This window comes from Ambystoma mexicanum, chromosome 3q, assembly GCF_040938575.1.
Source record: "Ambystoma mexicanum isolate Mex_15411 chromosome 3q, UKY_AmexF1_1, whole genome shotgun sequence".
Lineage (NCBI taxonomy): Eukaryota > Metazoa > Chordata > Amphibia > Caudata > Ambystomatidae > Ambystoma > Ambystoma mexicanum.
Window position 1 is genome coordinate 543,841,027 of NC_090926.1, and position 18,834 is coordinate 543,859,860.

General features: G+C 40.7%; 1 protein-coding gene across 2 annotated transcripts in view; it reads left to right on the plus strand.

Moving 5' to 3' along the window:
• DOCK2 (dedicator of cytokinesis 2) overlaps positions 1 to 18,834 on the plus strand; it is a 2,833,934-nt gene that overhangs the window by 482,383 nt on the left and 2,332,717 nt on the right. For both annotated transcript variants that reach the window (XM_069654309.1, XM_069654310.1), the window contains exon 11: positions 14,934 to 15,009. In XM_069654309.1, the coding sequence (XP_069510410.1) occupies positions 14,934 to 15,009 (76 nt within the window). The remainder of the gene's footprint in view (positions 1 to 14,933; positions 15,010 to 18,834) is intronic.

Consider the following 18,834-nt stretch of genomic DNA (forward strand, 5'->3'; position numbering starts at 1 on the left):
CCATGTCTCGGCTTGCTTTCCAGCTCATCAGTTGGTTCCCAGAGGGACTTCCAGGGCTGTTGCCACTCTTCTTCCATGTGGTGTCATTGGCACCAGTCGACAAAGGGGCTGTCCTCTGAGCTTCCCCCTCGATCCTGCAGCAGTGTCGCCGACTCGTCACATTTAACTTTATGGAGTTCAGTTGTTAAATGTACCGCATTGGAATGAGTGCACCATGAAAACATTCAGATAAAAAACATATTTAGGTATTCCCATCTGAATCAAAGTATACATTTGTGCTAATTTTGAAATTCAGAGAACAAATAAAACCACATAAATAAATGATAAAAACAAAATACAGTACTCTCACTGTAACACATTCAGGTTACCAGTTATTTGTGGATGTTCCAGGCAAGCACTCAACTTTGGGTTCCACCAACATTACTGGAACTGAGAGGCACATGAATACCTATATGTTTGGAAGGATGTTGACACCGCCGTCTGCTCCCTCTTAGAGTGGTTCAGTGAGCATTGTGGACAGAAAATGTAGGTGCAGGTGCTTTGACCCCAGTTGAATAATAAGGGTCTACCTTGAACATGGTCAACAGGTCCTCAGAAGCCTGCCTCTGGTGTATATTTGATATACATTGGGGTCCAAAGAGTGGCCATATGTGTTGGTGAGGTGGTCATTTTAGCTGATAAAAAAGAGAAATGTGTACATATGACAGTATATACCTGGTGTAAAAATGCTTTGAAAGTATATGTTTTTGCACTAGGGACATTTTTTACCCTAGTTCTAAAATCATGCAAAATTGCACTTGTCATGGTGCAAAGGTTTACCAATATGTCCCCAATGTTTTTGGCATTAGGGAAAATCTTACCCTGTGCTAAAACCGTGCAACTTTGCACTTGCACTTGTGCAACGTTTCTGTAACATGTCTGCTGATTAAAAATAACTATTATACCAATAACAAACACAGTTTTAGTTAGATCAAACATCTCCCTAAATATGCACAATGATTTTATCCTGCAAGCTCAGGTTTGTATGTACGCTGGTGCTGTTTAAAGCTTCAGTCCCTTGTTTCTTCTCTAAAAGTAACGATCTTGGATCAGGAATTGATTTTCAAATGGTGTGTTCGGATAATGTGATGGGACGGGAGGATTGAAATGCATGCTAGTTTCTTCAGATTGTCCAATTATCAAAGGAGCAATCTGTCAAAATGGACAAAACATGGATCATCGCTGTATCACTCCTATCGAGGGATTCTAAAACTGATCAATTGGAAAACAAGAGCATGCTTTGAAGGATGCCCCAGATAGAATCTGCTGATTTCTCAAGCAATGAAATGCAGGATGTAAGGGTCTCTATAGAATCCGTCTCTCATCTAAAAATTACCTGTTTAGCCCTTCCATGCAATGCCATGCGTTTATGTATGCAGAATGCATATTGTATTCTTCTGATGTTATTTTTGAGCTAACAAGAGCTTTCATTTTTTGTTGATTTCTGAACAAGCTTTTACTGTCAAGCATCTATTGAGCGTTTAGATACAAAAGAAAATCACAATTCAGTATTGCATAGGAATATGAATGCCACAGAATGATGGAAACAAAATGATCAACTCTTCAAAGATTGAAATGATGACAGGTTTACTTTTCAATTTCATTGCCAGCAGGAATATACCTTTTATATATTTTAATGAACGCATTTGAAATGCTTGTAACAGTTTAGGTCAGCAACAATGCATATTGTGAGCTTGCATCGTAGCAAAGATACAAATAAGCAATACAACAATGAGTGCCATACCTACATTTCTGTCTGGGAGCCTGCATTGCATTTGTACTTATCTGTACTCCATTCTAGCACCAAGCAAATGAAAAAGCCTTTGAACAGTTTCCAATATGAAAATAAGGGCATCTGAGACATTCCACCACTATGCGGTATTGGCCATTTGTACCACGCTGGCAGGTATGGAAGAGATGAGGAAATGCTGAAAATAAAGGCATATGTTGAGTGGCAATAGAGAGAGAAGAGGTACTGTGGAGGGTAGAGGAGAGCTGGTGAAGAGGCACCACAAAGAGCAATGCGGAATAGAGTGAGAGCCAAGCAGCACCAGCCAGGCCTCTTGGCAACATCTGGTAGGAGGAGAATCAGAGAAAGCAGTTTGGGTGTGGGTAGCAGAGGCAGGGGGTGATGGGCGTTTCATGTAGCGCAAGGGTGGTGAGGCGCAAATGGAACAAATGAACTGAACACAGGCTTACACTGGCAAATAAAGTCCACATTTCCGGCAAAGTGATTAGATCAGGAAAATGCTGGGGTTACAAATAGTGTGTATGATGTCCGAGAGCAGTAGACATAAAAGGTTGGTGTGGAAGAGATTCAGAACTTCTGGTAGAGATGGAACATTAACTTATTACCTTATTGATCAAGGGGATTTATGATTTGCTTATACTAAGCTTGAATGTGGGAAAAAGAAATGAACAAACGAGAACTTATTGTGATCAATGAATATACTGTTTACAATGCTCAACCCAAAGCGACATGGAAAGGCCATGCGTCTGATGCAATATTAGACTATATCTATACATCAGAAGGTATTCATAAAAAACAACGCACATCTCAAACAACCCCATCGGGCATAGTGACCACCATAGCTTATCAATCACTTGGACTGCAAATGTATGAGCTAATGAGATATTACAGTTACCAAAACATTTGCTTAATGGTGGCAAGAATTCACTGAGAATCACAGGAGAACAATTACCTGCTCTCACAAACAAATTCAAGCATACCCTATGACAGCAAACGGATAAAATAGATTATACAGAGATACTAAAACCCTTCTTCCATGCAACTAAGTCTTCTAGAAATCAGAAACAAACACATACGCATGCGTACAATATCACACTAGTACGAGGGAAAAACAACTAAGCAAAGATGTGCGTCAACTGAAAAATCAAGCCTCTATAAACAGACGAGCTGATAAAAAAGAGGAAACAACAATACCGTAACTGGATTAAATCCATGAGAACTATTATTGCACACAATGACGCAGAAACCATGCTGAAAGCGGCTTTGCTAAATGAACAAACCACTGAGCCGACGGCACTCATCCAGAATGTACCAGCAAACCAATGGATCACCAAGTTTACTGACCTTTATCAAAAGTTCGATGAGCAAATTGAACAGAATAACAAATTGAGCTGGAATATGAAATGGGACCATACTGACATTCTACATCAGATCCTAAAATTGAATCCATCCCGAGCTCTTGGGCCCGATGGGCTTTCCAATGCCCACCTGAAACAACATCCGACCAATTGGGCTGATATCTGCCTGGACATTTTCAAGGAAATTAAGAAACATAATATGGATCCGGCATCATGGAAGAAGGCCATCTTGATACCTATTTATAATCATGGAGATCGACATCTGGCAATTAATTACTGGCCTATAGCGCTCCTTGATCCCCATGGCAAAATGTTTGCCTCCTTAATCCTCCAGGAGCTGCTAAAATTGTCAAATGAGGTAGGGAGGTTGGACCCGAGACAAACGGGATTTGTTAAGCATACAGATACCAGCATTAATTTACTTGTCTTAAACCTCCATAAGCTCGTAGCTGTGAAAGATAAAACATCAGTCATTGCTGGTTTTTTTTACCTGGAACTTGCCTTTGATGCTATCAATAGAGGCAAACTTTGGCAAAAACTAAAAACGTAGAAGTGTCCCAATAACATCTTACAGCCAATCATCATAGCCCTTTATACAAATACATCTATCAGAGTAAGATTGTCCCAAGGTGGCCACCTAACATCTGTAATTAGAGCAGCCAATGGCCTGAAACAAGGTTGTCCGCTAGCTGCAACGTTATTTAACCTCTACACATCGGACTTACCAGAACACCAAGCATTGATGCCAGGGAACCCAACTATCCTTAATCAAACACGAGTTGCACATATTATATATGCTGATGACCTGGTATGCCTCAAGCAAACAAAAATTGGAATGCAGAGATCAATTGACCATCTGATGATCTATAGAAAAAACAATGATCTAAAAATAAATATTCAAAAAACCAAAATTATGAGTCTCACGCAGAAAGAAATGAAAAGAAATGTTGCTTTTCCTTGACAGATCCAAATTTGAAAAAGTGACTTCATTTAAATGCCTAGACATGCCAATAAATCAACCAGAAAGGGAGAATGTATGGATTGAAAAGTTAAAAGAGAAAGCATGCTGTTTGGCATGCCAAGGACAGAAAATCCACAGCAAATATGGGGCCTACTGCCTGCTACCTGTCGTGGCATCTGATGCAGCCAATTATGGCAAATCTAATTTATGGAGCAGAAACTATGCTCAATGCTATCAAAGAGATTTGGTTTATACTAGAAGGGCTTATATGGAGAAAAATGTTAGCGCTTCCTACAGCTTTTCTGGCCCTGCGTATTCGACATGGGCTAGGCCTCCAATCATTGGAAGCAATGAAAAACTGGAAAACTTTGATGCTATACAGGAAGCTTCATGTAAAAGATAAAATCCCTGCAATAGACAAACTGTGCAAATGCCCCCAAGCAACTAAAGCTACTGCCCTCGAACTCTGGAAAGCGTACTGCACCAACTTATTAGAGACTGAACAGGTCCAACTGGAGATGCTTATAAATCGCCCTCAACAAGTGAAAATAAAGCTCCAAAGAAACGATTGGTTGAGAGCAATTGAAATCACCTCCAAGTACAATCTTTCATTAACACATAAGATCGACGTCAGATCAATCCACCAACTGCAACACTATCTCCAACAATTTTCAGACCGTAAGATTAGAGACAAATTCCTGAGGCTACGGCTTAACCTTCTTCCCACTCGTCAATGCTTGGCTACGATTAAACAAATCCCTGAGGAATTAACATCTTGCCGATTCTACGAAGATCCAGTGCAAATTGAGACTGCATACCATCTTATCATGGACTGCACAACTCTGCAACCACAAAGTAGTCTATTCAGTGAGAAGTGGACCCCTCACATCTCTTTGTTAGACCCAGCAGAACGATGGACATCCAATCCCAGCGGAAAGGACAAGAAACTCACAATTACGATAATACATTGTTGGGATTCATTGAACGTTGAGCCTGAAAACCAAACCTATTTTTGATCGAAGGAACTAAAAGGAACCCCTAATTTTAATGTATGAACAATAGATCTGTGTTTTGCTCTTAAAATCGTTAGGATTTTTTTTGTCCTTTAAAAAAAAAATTCTCTTCTTAGTTTTTCTTTCTTTTTCTTCTTCTGTTTGGTATTTTGTATTTGATTCTTTTTGTTTTCATTTTCTACGAATTCAAAAGTTGAATTTTGAGTGGACAAGTTTGTTGATAAACTAAAACATTAATAAAAAAATATATTTGCTTATACCTGTTGCTCCTTTTAAGCCTTTTGGTTTTGCTAAGAGGAAGACATGGAGTGACAAGAAGGGGAGGTTAAAAAAAAGAGTAATGGTGAAATTAAAAACCATACTTCAAGAAATATTAATAACAACTGCGGCTTCACTTCTCTGACCCAAGGATGACTATAATAACCTCCAAACCAGGGAAAAAGTCAAAACCATGTGTGTCTCCATCTCATCACCATCCTCCTTGGAAAATTCAGTATTTTCTCCACAAAATCAAAATTACAGCAGAAATCATTTAAATTCAACTCAATTTTGTCAGATGCACTGCCATATGATGGCAGCTTTAAATATACCTTTGGCTCCTTTCCTAAAGTTGCATGAGGGGATCAACGAGAATTACAAAGACTAGGCAACCTTACTGGCAATGATTCATTCTAAGTTAATATTCGGGGATCATTGATTTATTCACTGCAATCAAGAGTAGACCAGGAAGTAGCCAGCTCAACCACATTACGAAATAAGTTACAAGAAACCATAAATGCAGAGAGAGCTGATAAACAATTTTTACTAGGAACACTGCCGGAATATTGAAGGATTGTGAATATAATCATCACAAAGGGGAAGAACTCAAGAAACAGTCAAGCTCGACATCTATGAATACTGTGATCTCAAAAGGAGTAACGCCAGCGAGCGATACATTTACACAACACTCATTTAAACCTGTGAAAACCTTGTTGATTAGCCCTACCCAAAAGGAGATGGTAACTAAGAAGGATCATGTGTGCTAAATTGTTTGCTCCTTAAGAAAGATTCTGTGGCCACTGAAAATGTGACCATGACAAATAGACCAGCTCCTACACTGAATCAGAAAACTTCAAAAATCCAGGATAGGCCTATAATAACTGACAGGAATGAGCCCGTGGTTGAAACAAAAGAGAAAAACCCCTATCCGATGTTCCAGAAAATGGAGAAAATGAAGCTCTGGACATGTGACGAGGGTCGTTAAACAAACAAAACAAAAATATAAACCCCCTCTATCCTAAAAACACCAAATCTAATGCAGCACATGCCTTTCTTTGAAATATTTCATATCCTATGAAAAGTATAAATCCTTCTTTAACGTCTCAAAAGAAAGAAACAAAGAGAAACATTGTATTTCGGGACCGCTTGGACTTGGGGGATTTTCTCCTATAGAAAGTGCTGAGGACTGGGAAATACAGGAGGGCCAAACTGCCAGTGAGGAGGACAAATTGATTAACCTGTTGACTTGGGGAATAACCAAACACTTAAAGAGAGTATGCACCTTGAGAAATCTCCTAAGTCTAGGGAGCAGTCTTATGAGGAGGAAGAAAAAAGTGAGGATTTATTAGCTTTGTTCTTAACGTTGGAAAAGAAAGCAGAACAAAGATGATAAGACACTGAAACAGTGGGTGAATGGATTAAGGCAAGCTGAAGAGATTTTGTTCAAGCTAAAGGAAGGAAAGAGGTGGCAGTCGGGAGGCTCAAAGAAGCAAAGAAAATTCTTCTAAAACCAAATAGAAAACATGGCGAGAAACGAGGGGAACAAAGGCGCATTGATAAAACGGAAGCCATGTATTCTTAGTGAAGGCTGGTAGAGCTACTAAATGCCACAATCTGACTTGGCATATGGAAAAGAGCAGGGAAACAACTTGTTGTTCCTGATATATGATAAAATAAAAAAAGGAAATTTGAAAAAAAATAAGACCGAAGGCAGAACCCACTGTCTTCATTTAAATTGTTTCTTTAAAGCGGATGATGGCTTGATATTGAACCGTCATAATGTCCTTAGGCTATTTGAATGCATTCTGGTGCTTCGTTTCATGAAAATGGAAGACATTAAAATGGTGGAATTCCCAGAGGAGGAATTCACAGACAAAGTAATTCTTCATTTATGCTCCAACAGAGTAACAACATCACTATTGGAAACAGCTAATCTCCTCCTCCCGCTGGGATTCGAGCTATCAGAGGAAACCGAACGGAAGTCATCTGATTTGAGTATTGGGCAAAAATAAAGTTTGGCAGTCGAGATGACATAAGGAAGGGCTGGAAAGAACGACAATCATTGGACAATTACTCTGGGACTCAGGAATTCAATGAAACAAGCCCCTTAGATCAAGGATCCGGATGAGGAGCAAATTAGATTTGAGATAATGTCACTGGGGATTACTCTTTTCTATAAGCCTGACGAGACTAGAAGCCAGAAAGATCTACAGAAAAAACAAGGTGTGACCAAAAAAGAAAGCTTGCTTTTTTCGTTCAGTAAATCCAATGGAGGTTCATAATAAATCGCTTCCTACCCCTGATGAGAGAAGCCAGCTAACAATGATTTCCAGGAATACAAGAGGCTTTAACCACTTATGTAATGCCGGCTAAACAAATTAAAAAAAATACCATCTCCTTTGCCTTCAGGAGACATGGATAACATCTCCACCAATCGTGGATGGCTATAGTGTGTATCTAAACCCAGTTTATAGGGGTAGACCAGCATCAGGTCTTTTACCCCAAATCAAACAACGGATTAGCCTGGGGATTATAGCAATGGAACATAAATCCCTTTGTACAGGCAACACTTCTATCAACCCCGAAAATCCCCACAATGCTCTGCAAAGGTTTTTAATACTTAACCTCTATTGGAACCTTGTGGCTATAGAAGCAATGAACTTTATGGAACACATTGTATATATTGTGGATGAATATATTCTTGAACTAAATCATTCCCATCCTCCCCAAATTTTTATCTGCTGAGATCTCAACAACTCTTGCCTGGATGAAAGCGGCAAACCTATAATCTATTCCGATAACATGACCTACAAAGCTGAGGCAAGAGAAGCTTCCTGGATAACTGCTATGGATAGCAGGAACTTGCAAATGCTAAATGGTCAAATAAAAGGGGACTTCCCAGGAAAAACTACTTGATTAAACGGATTCAAACCAAGACGCTGGACTATATTTTTGTCTGTCAAGAGGCTAGAAGCCATGTAGCTCAATTGGAAATGGTTGCAGTGACAACAAGTGACCACTCCATTTTGAAACTGATAATAGACATAAAGCTGACTTTAACACCAAATGATAGGAATTATACAGCCTTGGTTATATCGGAGGGTAGAAATCGGATTTGTATCCTTCCGAATTATGTTGACAGAATCGTTGCATCCAGCAAAGTGAGCAGGAGGGGTGTAAACTATGTCCCTTTATTACAAGATTTAAAGGTTCTGTGTAACAAACATGGAAAGATCAATACAGTTCACAAACATGTATATGATGTTGTGATAGCTGAAGAAAAGGCTACATTAATATCCGACCTTCAGAAAATTGGTTCCTCAAATACACCAATAAATATTGATGCTCGTAAAGAAAAAAACAAAATTACAAGAACTGGCTAATTGGCCATAAAGCTCAACAAAATCAGATGAAAGAAGAGGAAATGGTCAGGAAAATGGCCACAAAAATATCAGGGGCATATGGCCATTGATAAATGAGACAACACCCCAGGATGCAATCTTGAGAAATGCAGTAACTGAAGAAAAATGGGACCTCTTTTATCAGGACCTATTTGGATCAAGAAAATGATCGAAACAGGATCTAAAAATGGGGACATTGACACATACCCTTAGATTAGTCATACCTGGAAGAGTTAATAAAAAGGGCAAGGGGTGAATCTGTCCTGGCCCTGATGGTGTGATTTACAGAGCCATTAAATCTGACAAAGCGGCATGGATCCTGTTTATTCTATGACTGGTTAATGATGTCCTGGGAAGGGGGGAGATCCCGGAGTCGTGGAAAAAGGCGAATGACGTACCAATTCATAATAAAGGAACCAGGACAGGCCCAAATAATTATCGTTGATTGCTCTGTTGGACGTCTTAGGGAAACTATTTGCAGCAATACTACTGAAACATCTTCAGGCATGGGGGATTGAGACAGAAAGATAGGACCATCAGCAATCGGGCTTCGTCAAGGGGGTAGGAACCGATTTGAATTTATTCCTGGTCAACCTTTTGAAGTTGAAGGCAATGAAAAACAGAAACAAAATATATGTGTCTTTCATAGATCCTAAAAGCATTTGACAGTGTGGAAAGACAACTGCTCTGGGAAAAGCTGTCAAAGTAAAACTGTACGTTCGATCTATTAGAAGCAATAAAAGCACTCTATACAGATATGAAAGTTCAGATAAGATTGACCTTGTATGGCTTGCTATCAAGGGAGATTCCGACACAGAGAGGGATAAAAAATAGGTTCCGCCTAGTGCCTACACTTTTTAACCTCTCTCTCTTGGATTTGCATGAAATCCTAAGTGAGGCCACAGCCTTTCCACCACAAATTTATGGATTTCCTCTGCCGTGGTCCCTCTATGCCGACGATCTATTCTTAAGGACCAGACACCCATTGGGCTACAGTGAAGATTAGCCACCCTGCATAACTATGTTCTTAAAAATGGGCTGAAAATTAACAAGGAGAAATCTACTATTATGATTTTAGAACAAAAGAGGGGAAGACATAGACATTCCTTCAAATGGGTTTTGAACCAAGTTGAACTCCCTTTAGTGAAAGTGATGGCACTTTCGGGAGTATCGATCAGCTCGAGTATGGAAGATAAGCCGAGGCAGTTGGAATTGAGGATACGTGTAAAAATCCTAGCCGTCCAGGACATAGCAATTCATAAGAAATATGGCAAGTTCACGGTTTGACCAATTTGGACTTTTACAATATGAAAGTATTCCCAATCCTCACTTATGGAGCAGAGGCAATGCTGTCATTTACATTGAGACTGTGGAATACACTAGAATGCCTTTTCTGGAGACAGGTCTTAAAGCTACCAAGAACAGTTTCCTCTGCGCTAATAAGACATGAAATGGCCCTAATCTCCATAGACGGAATAGTAGCTCGGATAACTTTGTCATTGCCAGACATTCCAGATCCATACTTCATATTAAAAAACAATTATGCCCCTGAATATTTTCCATTAATGGTTTGGAAACAAAGGTGCAAGGAGATCATGCCACGAGTTGGGATCACTGAAGAAAATTGATTTGGCTAAGCAAAGTATGTGGCAGGCAGACTGGATCGAGACAGAGCAAGCTAGATGACAACATAATCTGCAAAAAGAACTTTGGATGGAACAAAGAGCTTACAATGAACCACCATATACTTGACAAAGGTTCAGAGCCCTCGATATCATAATGCTTTATTGAAATTTCACTTAAATATTTTTCGAACATTAGACTCCTTGAAAGTATTTGCGACTCCACCAAAGGACGTCATGTGCAGATTTTTCCATGAGAGGGAACACCAATAAACTCTAAGACATTTAGTTCTAAGCTGTACTGTCCTCACTGTCAAAAAACAAAATATCTGAGGAGGTTCATAATGGAAAACGATTCATATTCGATCAAAGATTGGTGGAGTACCATCTGTGTGGGAGAAGATTTTAGATTAATGTGCGCCAAACTGGATTTCTTGGAGGAGGTCTTGGCTTCTCTTTGTACAACTACAGTAGACCTGGAAGGATTGAGCCGTGTAGCTGGAACGTTTGGTTTTTAAGATGGTTATTTAAGGACAGATAAAGGTTTTGTGTAAACTATGCATTTTAATGAAAACAAATTAAAATGATTAACTTGTAGGTTTATGTTGGTATTAAAAAAACGATGACAAAATGCTGAGAATTCATCTGCAATATCTTGAACAAACTTGCATAGATCTTTTATGACGTGACAGCCATGGTGTTCAATAGATTTATAAGGTTGGAGTATTATTGTTGAATGAGAAGCATTGAATTGAGGTTGTGTAGGGTGAAGTTATGTTATTTATTGACCAACTCTTTGTTAGTGGTGAGCTTAAGTATTGTCTCATTTGAAGAAGGAATTTAAATAGGATTTTTAAAAGCTGGGAATATTGAATAGTTCCATGCGATTGGGTGGGACACCCTTCCCTTGAGAATATTAATATTCAGATAAAAAGAGTGCAAATAGTGGTTCAACCATTCATAATTGTTTGTTAATAAAAGGGGGAGTCTTGCAAGACTGAGTGGGAAAAAGAGCCAGTCATGGAACTAGAGGAGGAATCGGGAGGGTAAATATGTACTGAATTGTTGAAAATACTTTCTTCTGGTAATGTAACATAATAGCCCTCATTACGATACTGGCGCTAAACCATGGCGCAATTAACACCATAGTTGGTGCCGGTATCGTAACGAGTCAGCCAATGTTCAATGGGGAATTACCACCCCATTCCAAGGTTGGCGGGGCGGTAATTCCCCATTGAACATTGGCCCTTCCCCATTCCCATTTTTGCCCCATAGGGCTCAATGGGACTGGGGAAGGCAGTAAGTATGGTACCGAAAATTGCGGTTCCGTACTTACCTCGAAAGTCTCTTTGCGGGTCCCTACTTTAACGGCTGGTCTAGACCAGCCGTTCAGGTCGGGTCCCGCAAAGGGACCTCGTAGTAAGGCGCTAAGTGTTTAACGGCACCGCAGCCTTTTACGGCGCCGTTAAACATTTAGCGCCAGGGTCCTAATGAGGGCCAATGCATTGTTGTTGACTAGGGTCTGTGGACTCTGTTGGAAGAAAATTGAGGGAAGTTAATCAGCACAAAAGTTGGCATTGCAACAGAGAAATAGATTCTCACAAACGTATGTTCGTTGATTGAACAGAAATAAACAATTTTCTGCAGGATATAGATCATCATTATTAAAATCACAAAGGTGTTCCTGACACTTTCTTGGGAGACATGGCTTTTTTTGGAATTAGGGCATCACTACAGATATTGAGCAAGCACAGCTTGGGTTCTTTTGATTACTTAGAACTATTGACCTGAGGACAAGTATAACTAATTGGAAAGTATATGACACGCATTCTTTGCATATAGTGGTGCAATACTGGAGGCTTCATACCTGGATTGGAAGTGGCTTGCATGAAGGGGGCTTTGCAGGCAATTCAATGATACCTCTGGCATCCTTTGTGTGCCTGTCTTGTAGATGAGTATCAGGAAGGCTTTCACAGGATGTATGGAAACCTCGAGAGTGCTGCAGTTTGTCCGGTGAGATCACCCATTAGTCAATACCTTTGACTATTTAAATAATGTATAAAACTAACCTCCTATAAATGCCTGTTTATCTGATGATGCTATCAAACTGTAAATAGTGATAGCTCTCTTACACCCCATTAACCCCCTGACTGTGATCTTGTTATGTTATGTTATGTTATGTTATGCTATGTTATGTTCCAACACATATATAGCGCCAAAGCCCTTAGGCATCCTGACGCTCATTTACAGACAAGGACTTTCTAAAAGCCAAGTGATTCTTTTCCTCTCTAAGAGCTTGTGGCAGTTCGTTCATGCATAAGCCACCAAAACTGGAAACATGCGTCCTTTTCGACGCACTTTCTTAACCCGGTCCACATTCAGAAGGTGTGCTGTAGTGGATCGAAGGTTTCTCATAGGCTCATATGTAGAGACCTTTTCTTTAAGGTAGCTGAGTGCAGATCCAGGGATGCACTTGTGGCACTAAGCCAGTGACTTGAACGAAATCCTAGCTAATATAGGCAGCCAGTGTAGTTCCCTCCTGGCAAGGGCGGTAGGTTAGTTTTGTTTCATAGAGTAAACGATACGGACAGCTGTGTATTGGATTTTTTGCAATTTAGCGATATCTTCCTTACTGGCCCCTCCTAATAGGGCATTGCAATAATCCACACGTGCAAGAATGACGGCCTTGACAAGCTTAGCCCAATTAAGTTTTTAAATTAAGGGAGCCACCTATCTTAGCACTCTCAAATAATGTTGGGTGCTTTTTACAATTGCATCTACTTGGGCTCCTGAGTTCAAGGTAGTTTCCAGTGTTAACTGGCTCTATTGCCCACACTTAGCTTTGCAGAAGACATGCCAGCTTAACCTTCAATAACAATTCTGCATGAGGCCATCACATTGAAAAATCTATATCCACAACCCTTCCAAGGATTACATGAAACTAGTGTTCAAAATTCAAAATAGCCATGTGTTCTGATTCAGAAATTCTTTCTCAGAACAATGGCGAAAGAGGAAAACACACTGCAGCTCATTTTTGAGTTCCCCCTAAAAGGCGTTGGGGACCTGCTACGTTTACTCTTTAAAGTACACAAGTATCTACTGCCTTATTTTCCTGATTTGCACAGCGCAGTGAAAAAGGGGGTGGAGGTAAGGCAGCGTACACGCTTGTACACCACCCTTTTGCACTCTGCCGTACAAATTAAGTTAATGCTGCCTGCCATGTACGTATTTAGGTGGCGATTACAATGGACTCCTGTAGAGTTTGCCTGCTGTTTGCTGGTGTACAAAAGTAGGCAGGCGTCATAGGAATCTACAGCATTTGCGCCAACGTAAAAATCCATGCCGGATGCAAATGCAAATTGTATGGAGGAGAGGATGGGGGCAGCGAATTCATACATTACGATCCGTACCTCCTCTCTGCATGTACATAAATGAAAATTAGCTGCAACAAGAATCTAGTGCATAAAGAAAGACTTACGCAAGGCTTTTACACACTAGATTCCCATTACAAGCTCATGTGTAATGGTAGACAATTATCAAATGATTCATGTTTTTGAGAGAAAATGTCCATACTCATAAGTGCATTAAAAAACTAGAACCATTCCACTTTGATTTCAGATTGCCTGACAGTATACTGACAGTATACTGTCTTATGATTGGTTTTCAATTCCTGCCTTGTAATACTATCCTGAAATATATTTACATTAGCCCCTGACTAAGAAAAACCTTATGGTTTTGATGGCCCGTTATTGTTCCTGTAAATACTTTGAGAACTAGAACATAACGCTTGCAACCTTTTGCATGAAAGACAGCTGTTCCCGAGCTACACTAATTTCAGTGATGGATATCACAGATGTTGAATGCAATTAAGAGGAGCAACATTTCATTCCCTTTTGCCTGCATGACGCACTAGAAGGACACATTTTATTCAAATTAGTATTGATAAAACTCATTCTACCATTGATGAGGGATAATGCTGGAAAAACTCTCTGCTTCCTTCTTTTCCTCTCAACAAATTAAATCATTTCCACGGTGCTGCAGCACTGCTCCTCTCTTGTCCAACCTCCTCAGGTAAGTGGGAGGGCAATGGTGAGGAGGGGAGAGACGCAGGAACATCAGGGGAGTGAGATGAAATGGGGGAGGCAGGCGCTGGCAGCTGTGAGATACCTCAGAACGTAGACTTGTACATGAGGTTCAGCCCACCTTTCCGAAAAACCTGATTGGCTGAGGCGCTCGCCCCAGGTTGGTAGGATTGTTTGAAGACTGAGTGCTATTAAAGTGAGCAAATCCTGACATCCAGTCCAAGAATGATTTCTGAATTAAAGCACCCGATGTTTACTGAACATCTCCAGAGAGCATTCCATGAAAGATCTACTGTAGGACAGGTGCTTCTCCTGCACCATGCTACCTCCTTCTAGTCATGAAAAGCAATTTAACGGAGCCGCCTGAATGTGAGACTGCCTTTAAGATAATGCTGCTGCAGTACAGTGCCAATGACTAAATTGTGATTGTTTTCTTATCCTCATTTCAGTGATGGATATCACAGATGTCATTAAAGGAAAAGTTGAATGCGATGAAGAGAAGCAACATTTCATTCCCTTTTGCCCGTAAGTGAGAAATTATGTTTCACTTTTAACATAAAAATGGAAATTTGCATAGTTAAAGATGTGCCAAGGACACGGACTCCTTGCATCTAATTACATTTGAGCTGATCTTAGGAAATGCAAATATATTTAAAAGCAACAACCGTCATTACGACCTCATGCTTCTTCTCACTGTTTCAGAACTGACTTTGATGGGGAATCTTTACTCTCTGGGGACGCGTGGAAGCTCGCAGAGCGCTGAGAGCATGGTTTTCAGGCTGCCACTTAATGTAGAGTGCCCTTACACCTGCTCTTGCAGCTTGATATTCGCCCGTCTTTAATGCAGGCCTTATGATGTTGGATGCCACACAGTGACTCTTCGTAGTTTTAATTAACCTCAGGTTCACATTTCTTCATCAAGGTTTGCCACACAAATGCAGCTGGTGTGAACTATTCTTGAAATGCGTTGTTTTAATTTTTATTTTGTCTGATATGTAAAAATCAATTGTTTACCTCATAGTGAAGCTGAAGTATTGAGTGCTGCTTGTACCCATCCTTCCACAGGCAGAAATCCATTGTAAAAGACATTGGGCCTCATTCGGGCCCTGGCGGTCCCGTAATGAATGGTGCCGGTATGGGACCAGCACCGTTCATTACGAGTTGCCCTATTACGAGGACTGCTGCGGGACCCGCTATAAATGCCTGGGCAGACCAGGCGTCCTTAGCGGGTCCCGCTAGCAGTCCGGGATGCTAACAACGGGCCCGTCATTAACGGGCCCGTTGTTAGCATCCTCCCCATTCCCATTGATCCCTATGGGGGCTCAAATGGGAATGGGGATGTACCGGATCCAGGGTGGGAATGGCCCAGTAAGTCCCCTTTTGTGGGACCCGGACCTCGAACTCAGTATGGAGGTAGCCATGCCACTTTTAGCGGCATGGCTACCTCCATACTCATAATGAGGCCCATTGTCCCTGTTTGTGTATCTTCCCTTTTGGATCACACAGATCCCCTGGTATACTCTCCTGTCATGTATCTCTTTCCAAAAAGGTTCAGCACCCGACACTCTTATCATGTCTCTCTGCAACATTCATATTTCTCTTAAGTATCACACAATTGTACTTCTTCAATAACACCACTTTGTTGACTTCAGTTATTATTTGTGGCAAGCACCTCATACTGACATATATATGCGGGCTTGTTCAAGCTCTACCTTTCAACTTTTCTTGGCAATGATTGTGCCAAATTTCCCCCAATTGACATCCCATGTCAGGAGAATTGTACCACTCGTGCCTCTTTGTTTCTCTCACAATCTCTTTTGGCTTATGGCAATGCTGGTTCCCGGTTCACCCCAACTGACCACTCATGTCAGGGGCATTGTACCATATTTTCCCCTGTTGTTCTTTTGGTACTGTCATTTGGCTTAGGTAATGCTGGTTCCAGGTTTCCCTAAACGGACATCTCACATCAGGAGAATTGTAACATGTTCACCATCTCTTTTCAGTTCTGTTTTGGTCGGTATTCGAAAAGGCTTTTCAAACGTTCTTTATTAAGTTTGCATGACCTGGGCACATTACATCTCTAGGCTGACTCACTGGTTCACTGTGCGGCTGCTTTGTTGTGCTTGCGAGGCCACAGCTGCCCCTTCTGGGCAGAGTCTCGTTAGTTACCTCCTCAGCTGTGCAGGACCGAATCTCCTTTGACAGCCCTGCTGTGCACTGTTCGCTTTCTCTTCACCAGAGTTCCTCTTCTCCTTTCCTGAATGTTGCAAATCTGCTTCTGGAAGATGTCTCCTATTCTTGTTAAATAGCTATGGCCTTCACAGAATACATATAATCAAACATATCCTCACTAGCCCATGGTTCGGGAGCATTTTGAACCATGGTCTAATGTTGACTATATCTTTGATAGCGCTTAGGGCACTTTTTAAAATCATGCTACAGTGCCAGCATATGGAAACCTTCCCTATCTTACAGTGCTCTCATATCAGATGATCTTTTTGTAAATGTAATCTGCCGCAGCATTGAATGCAATGAAATCAGGATTTAACTCATTCTAGCAATATCCTATTTGCTTTCCTTAAATAATATGTTATCAATCCCTCAATCTGTGTACAGGAATATGTTTTCTATATACAATCACGTCTCATGAAGCTTCAATATAATGGGGAAGCTCTATTGTATTTCATACAACATGTTAGGATTTTTCACAAAGGGTGCTCCCTAATGCAATCTCCACCCCAATTCCTTTGCACCCCAAATTCTAATCAATGCAATAATTCTAGGGGACCTATCTAACTATATTTGGGGAGTTGTCATGCACACCTTGATCTAATCTTTCATTGCATTGAGCCAGCATAAAACCTCATGTGTTCCCAATGAGCCTTAGTTAGAAGGCGCCTCTTGGTTCTTTCCATGAAGGTAGGACTGGCTCAGGTTAAGTTGGTTCTAGTCCCTCATGAACAAGGCCCAATTCTCCAAATGGTATCCAGGATCAGCATTAATCTAATAGGGACAGGTGTTCTTCTCTGCAGCTCAGCGTAAGCTTGCATTGCCCGTGTCAGCTGAAGCCTGTCTGTGTACACTCTTTTTTTAAGTGTCTCAGAATTCTCAGGCTATGTCGTAATTATGTCATACTATTTAATTGGCCTCGTCCTTCCAATGGCTTATCCAACAGTCAGACACTTGCATTGAATATACACTGCGGTGGGCCGGAGGATGGAGTTGGAGACACTGAAGACATGATTCAATTTCTTTTAATGAAAATGATTAGTAGAAGGTCTAAATTTCCCTATCACTAAATAGAGTACCCAACCTATCTAAAGAAACTAAAGGTGCTCATCGATTGTCATAAAGTCAGAAAGAAAATAGGTCCTTAGTCCAAGCTATCATATCTGGCCCTGCCACTAATGTTCACTAACTTAAATAGACCATAGGAATGATTTGCCTTTGCCTGGTCTCTTTTGCAGTTCATTAAATATTACCTTGAATTACATGCCCTCTTGGTAGAACAGATAGTCTTGGACATCAGCTCTCGTAGCTCCTCAAGAACACGTTTCTCTCGCATGCTTCTGTTGGTCTCCTTTTTATAATGCCCTTCAAGATAACCTTTCTTAATACTCAGATTATTATTTGAAGTTTCTTCCCAGGCCTTCCCTCCAGGAAAACTTGATCAGGGATTTCCTCTGCCCCTTCCCAAGCTTCCATTATCATTAGTCCTCAGTCTTAAAATGTTTCTGATATGACTGTATATATCCCAGCTGTATTAATTAATCATCTCTCTTCCAGGCTTTTCACCTCTGGGTTGAGTATCTCATTGCTTATTGGTCATACAACAGTTCTGTGAACTCAGCCCTTCTCTTCTAGGCTTTTCACTTCTTAGTTAATGATGTCAGGTGGCTTCCTCCACGCATCAGGTTCCTCTTCCTCCTCGGCACAGTTAAATATGCAGCTTGCATTAGAGACATCTTTCTTTTCTCATGCAATTGGATTAATTCTTACATTGCATTCAGCACAAGACAAGGATACCACATTCCTAGGCTTATCAGGTAGTCCCAGGTCTGCAATTACTTTCGTTGGTGTAGGGAGTTCCTCTTAGGAATGGGAGTTCTTTTACCCAAAGTGGGAGTCTCTACCAGTGAGGCACCACTTGCCTTGACCCCTAGGGAGGGTTTTACTTTGCAAGCTCACTTCCCTAGTCTCACAAAGAGGGTTCCCACTTGGGGGGAAGGGGCGAATACCTGCAAATCGTCCCAACACCCTGTGGTGAACTGGAAGAAGGATTCGGACCAACGACAGACATGTTTTATGTATTTTTATTAAATGTAAAAGAAAACTCTTAACTTGCCCTAT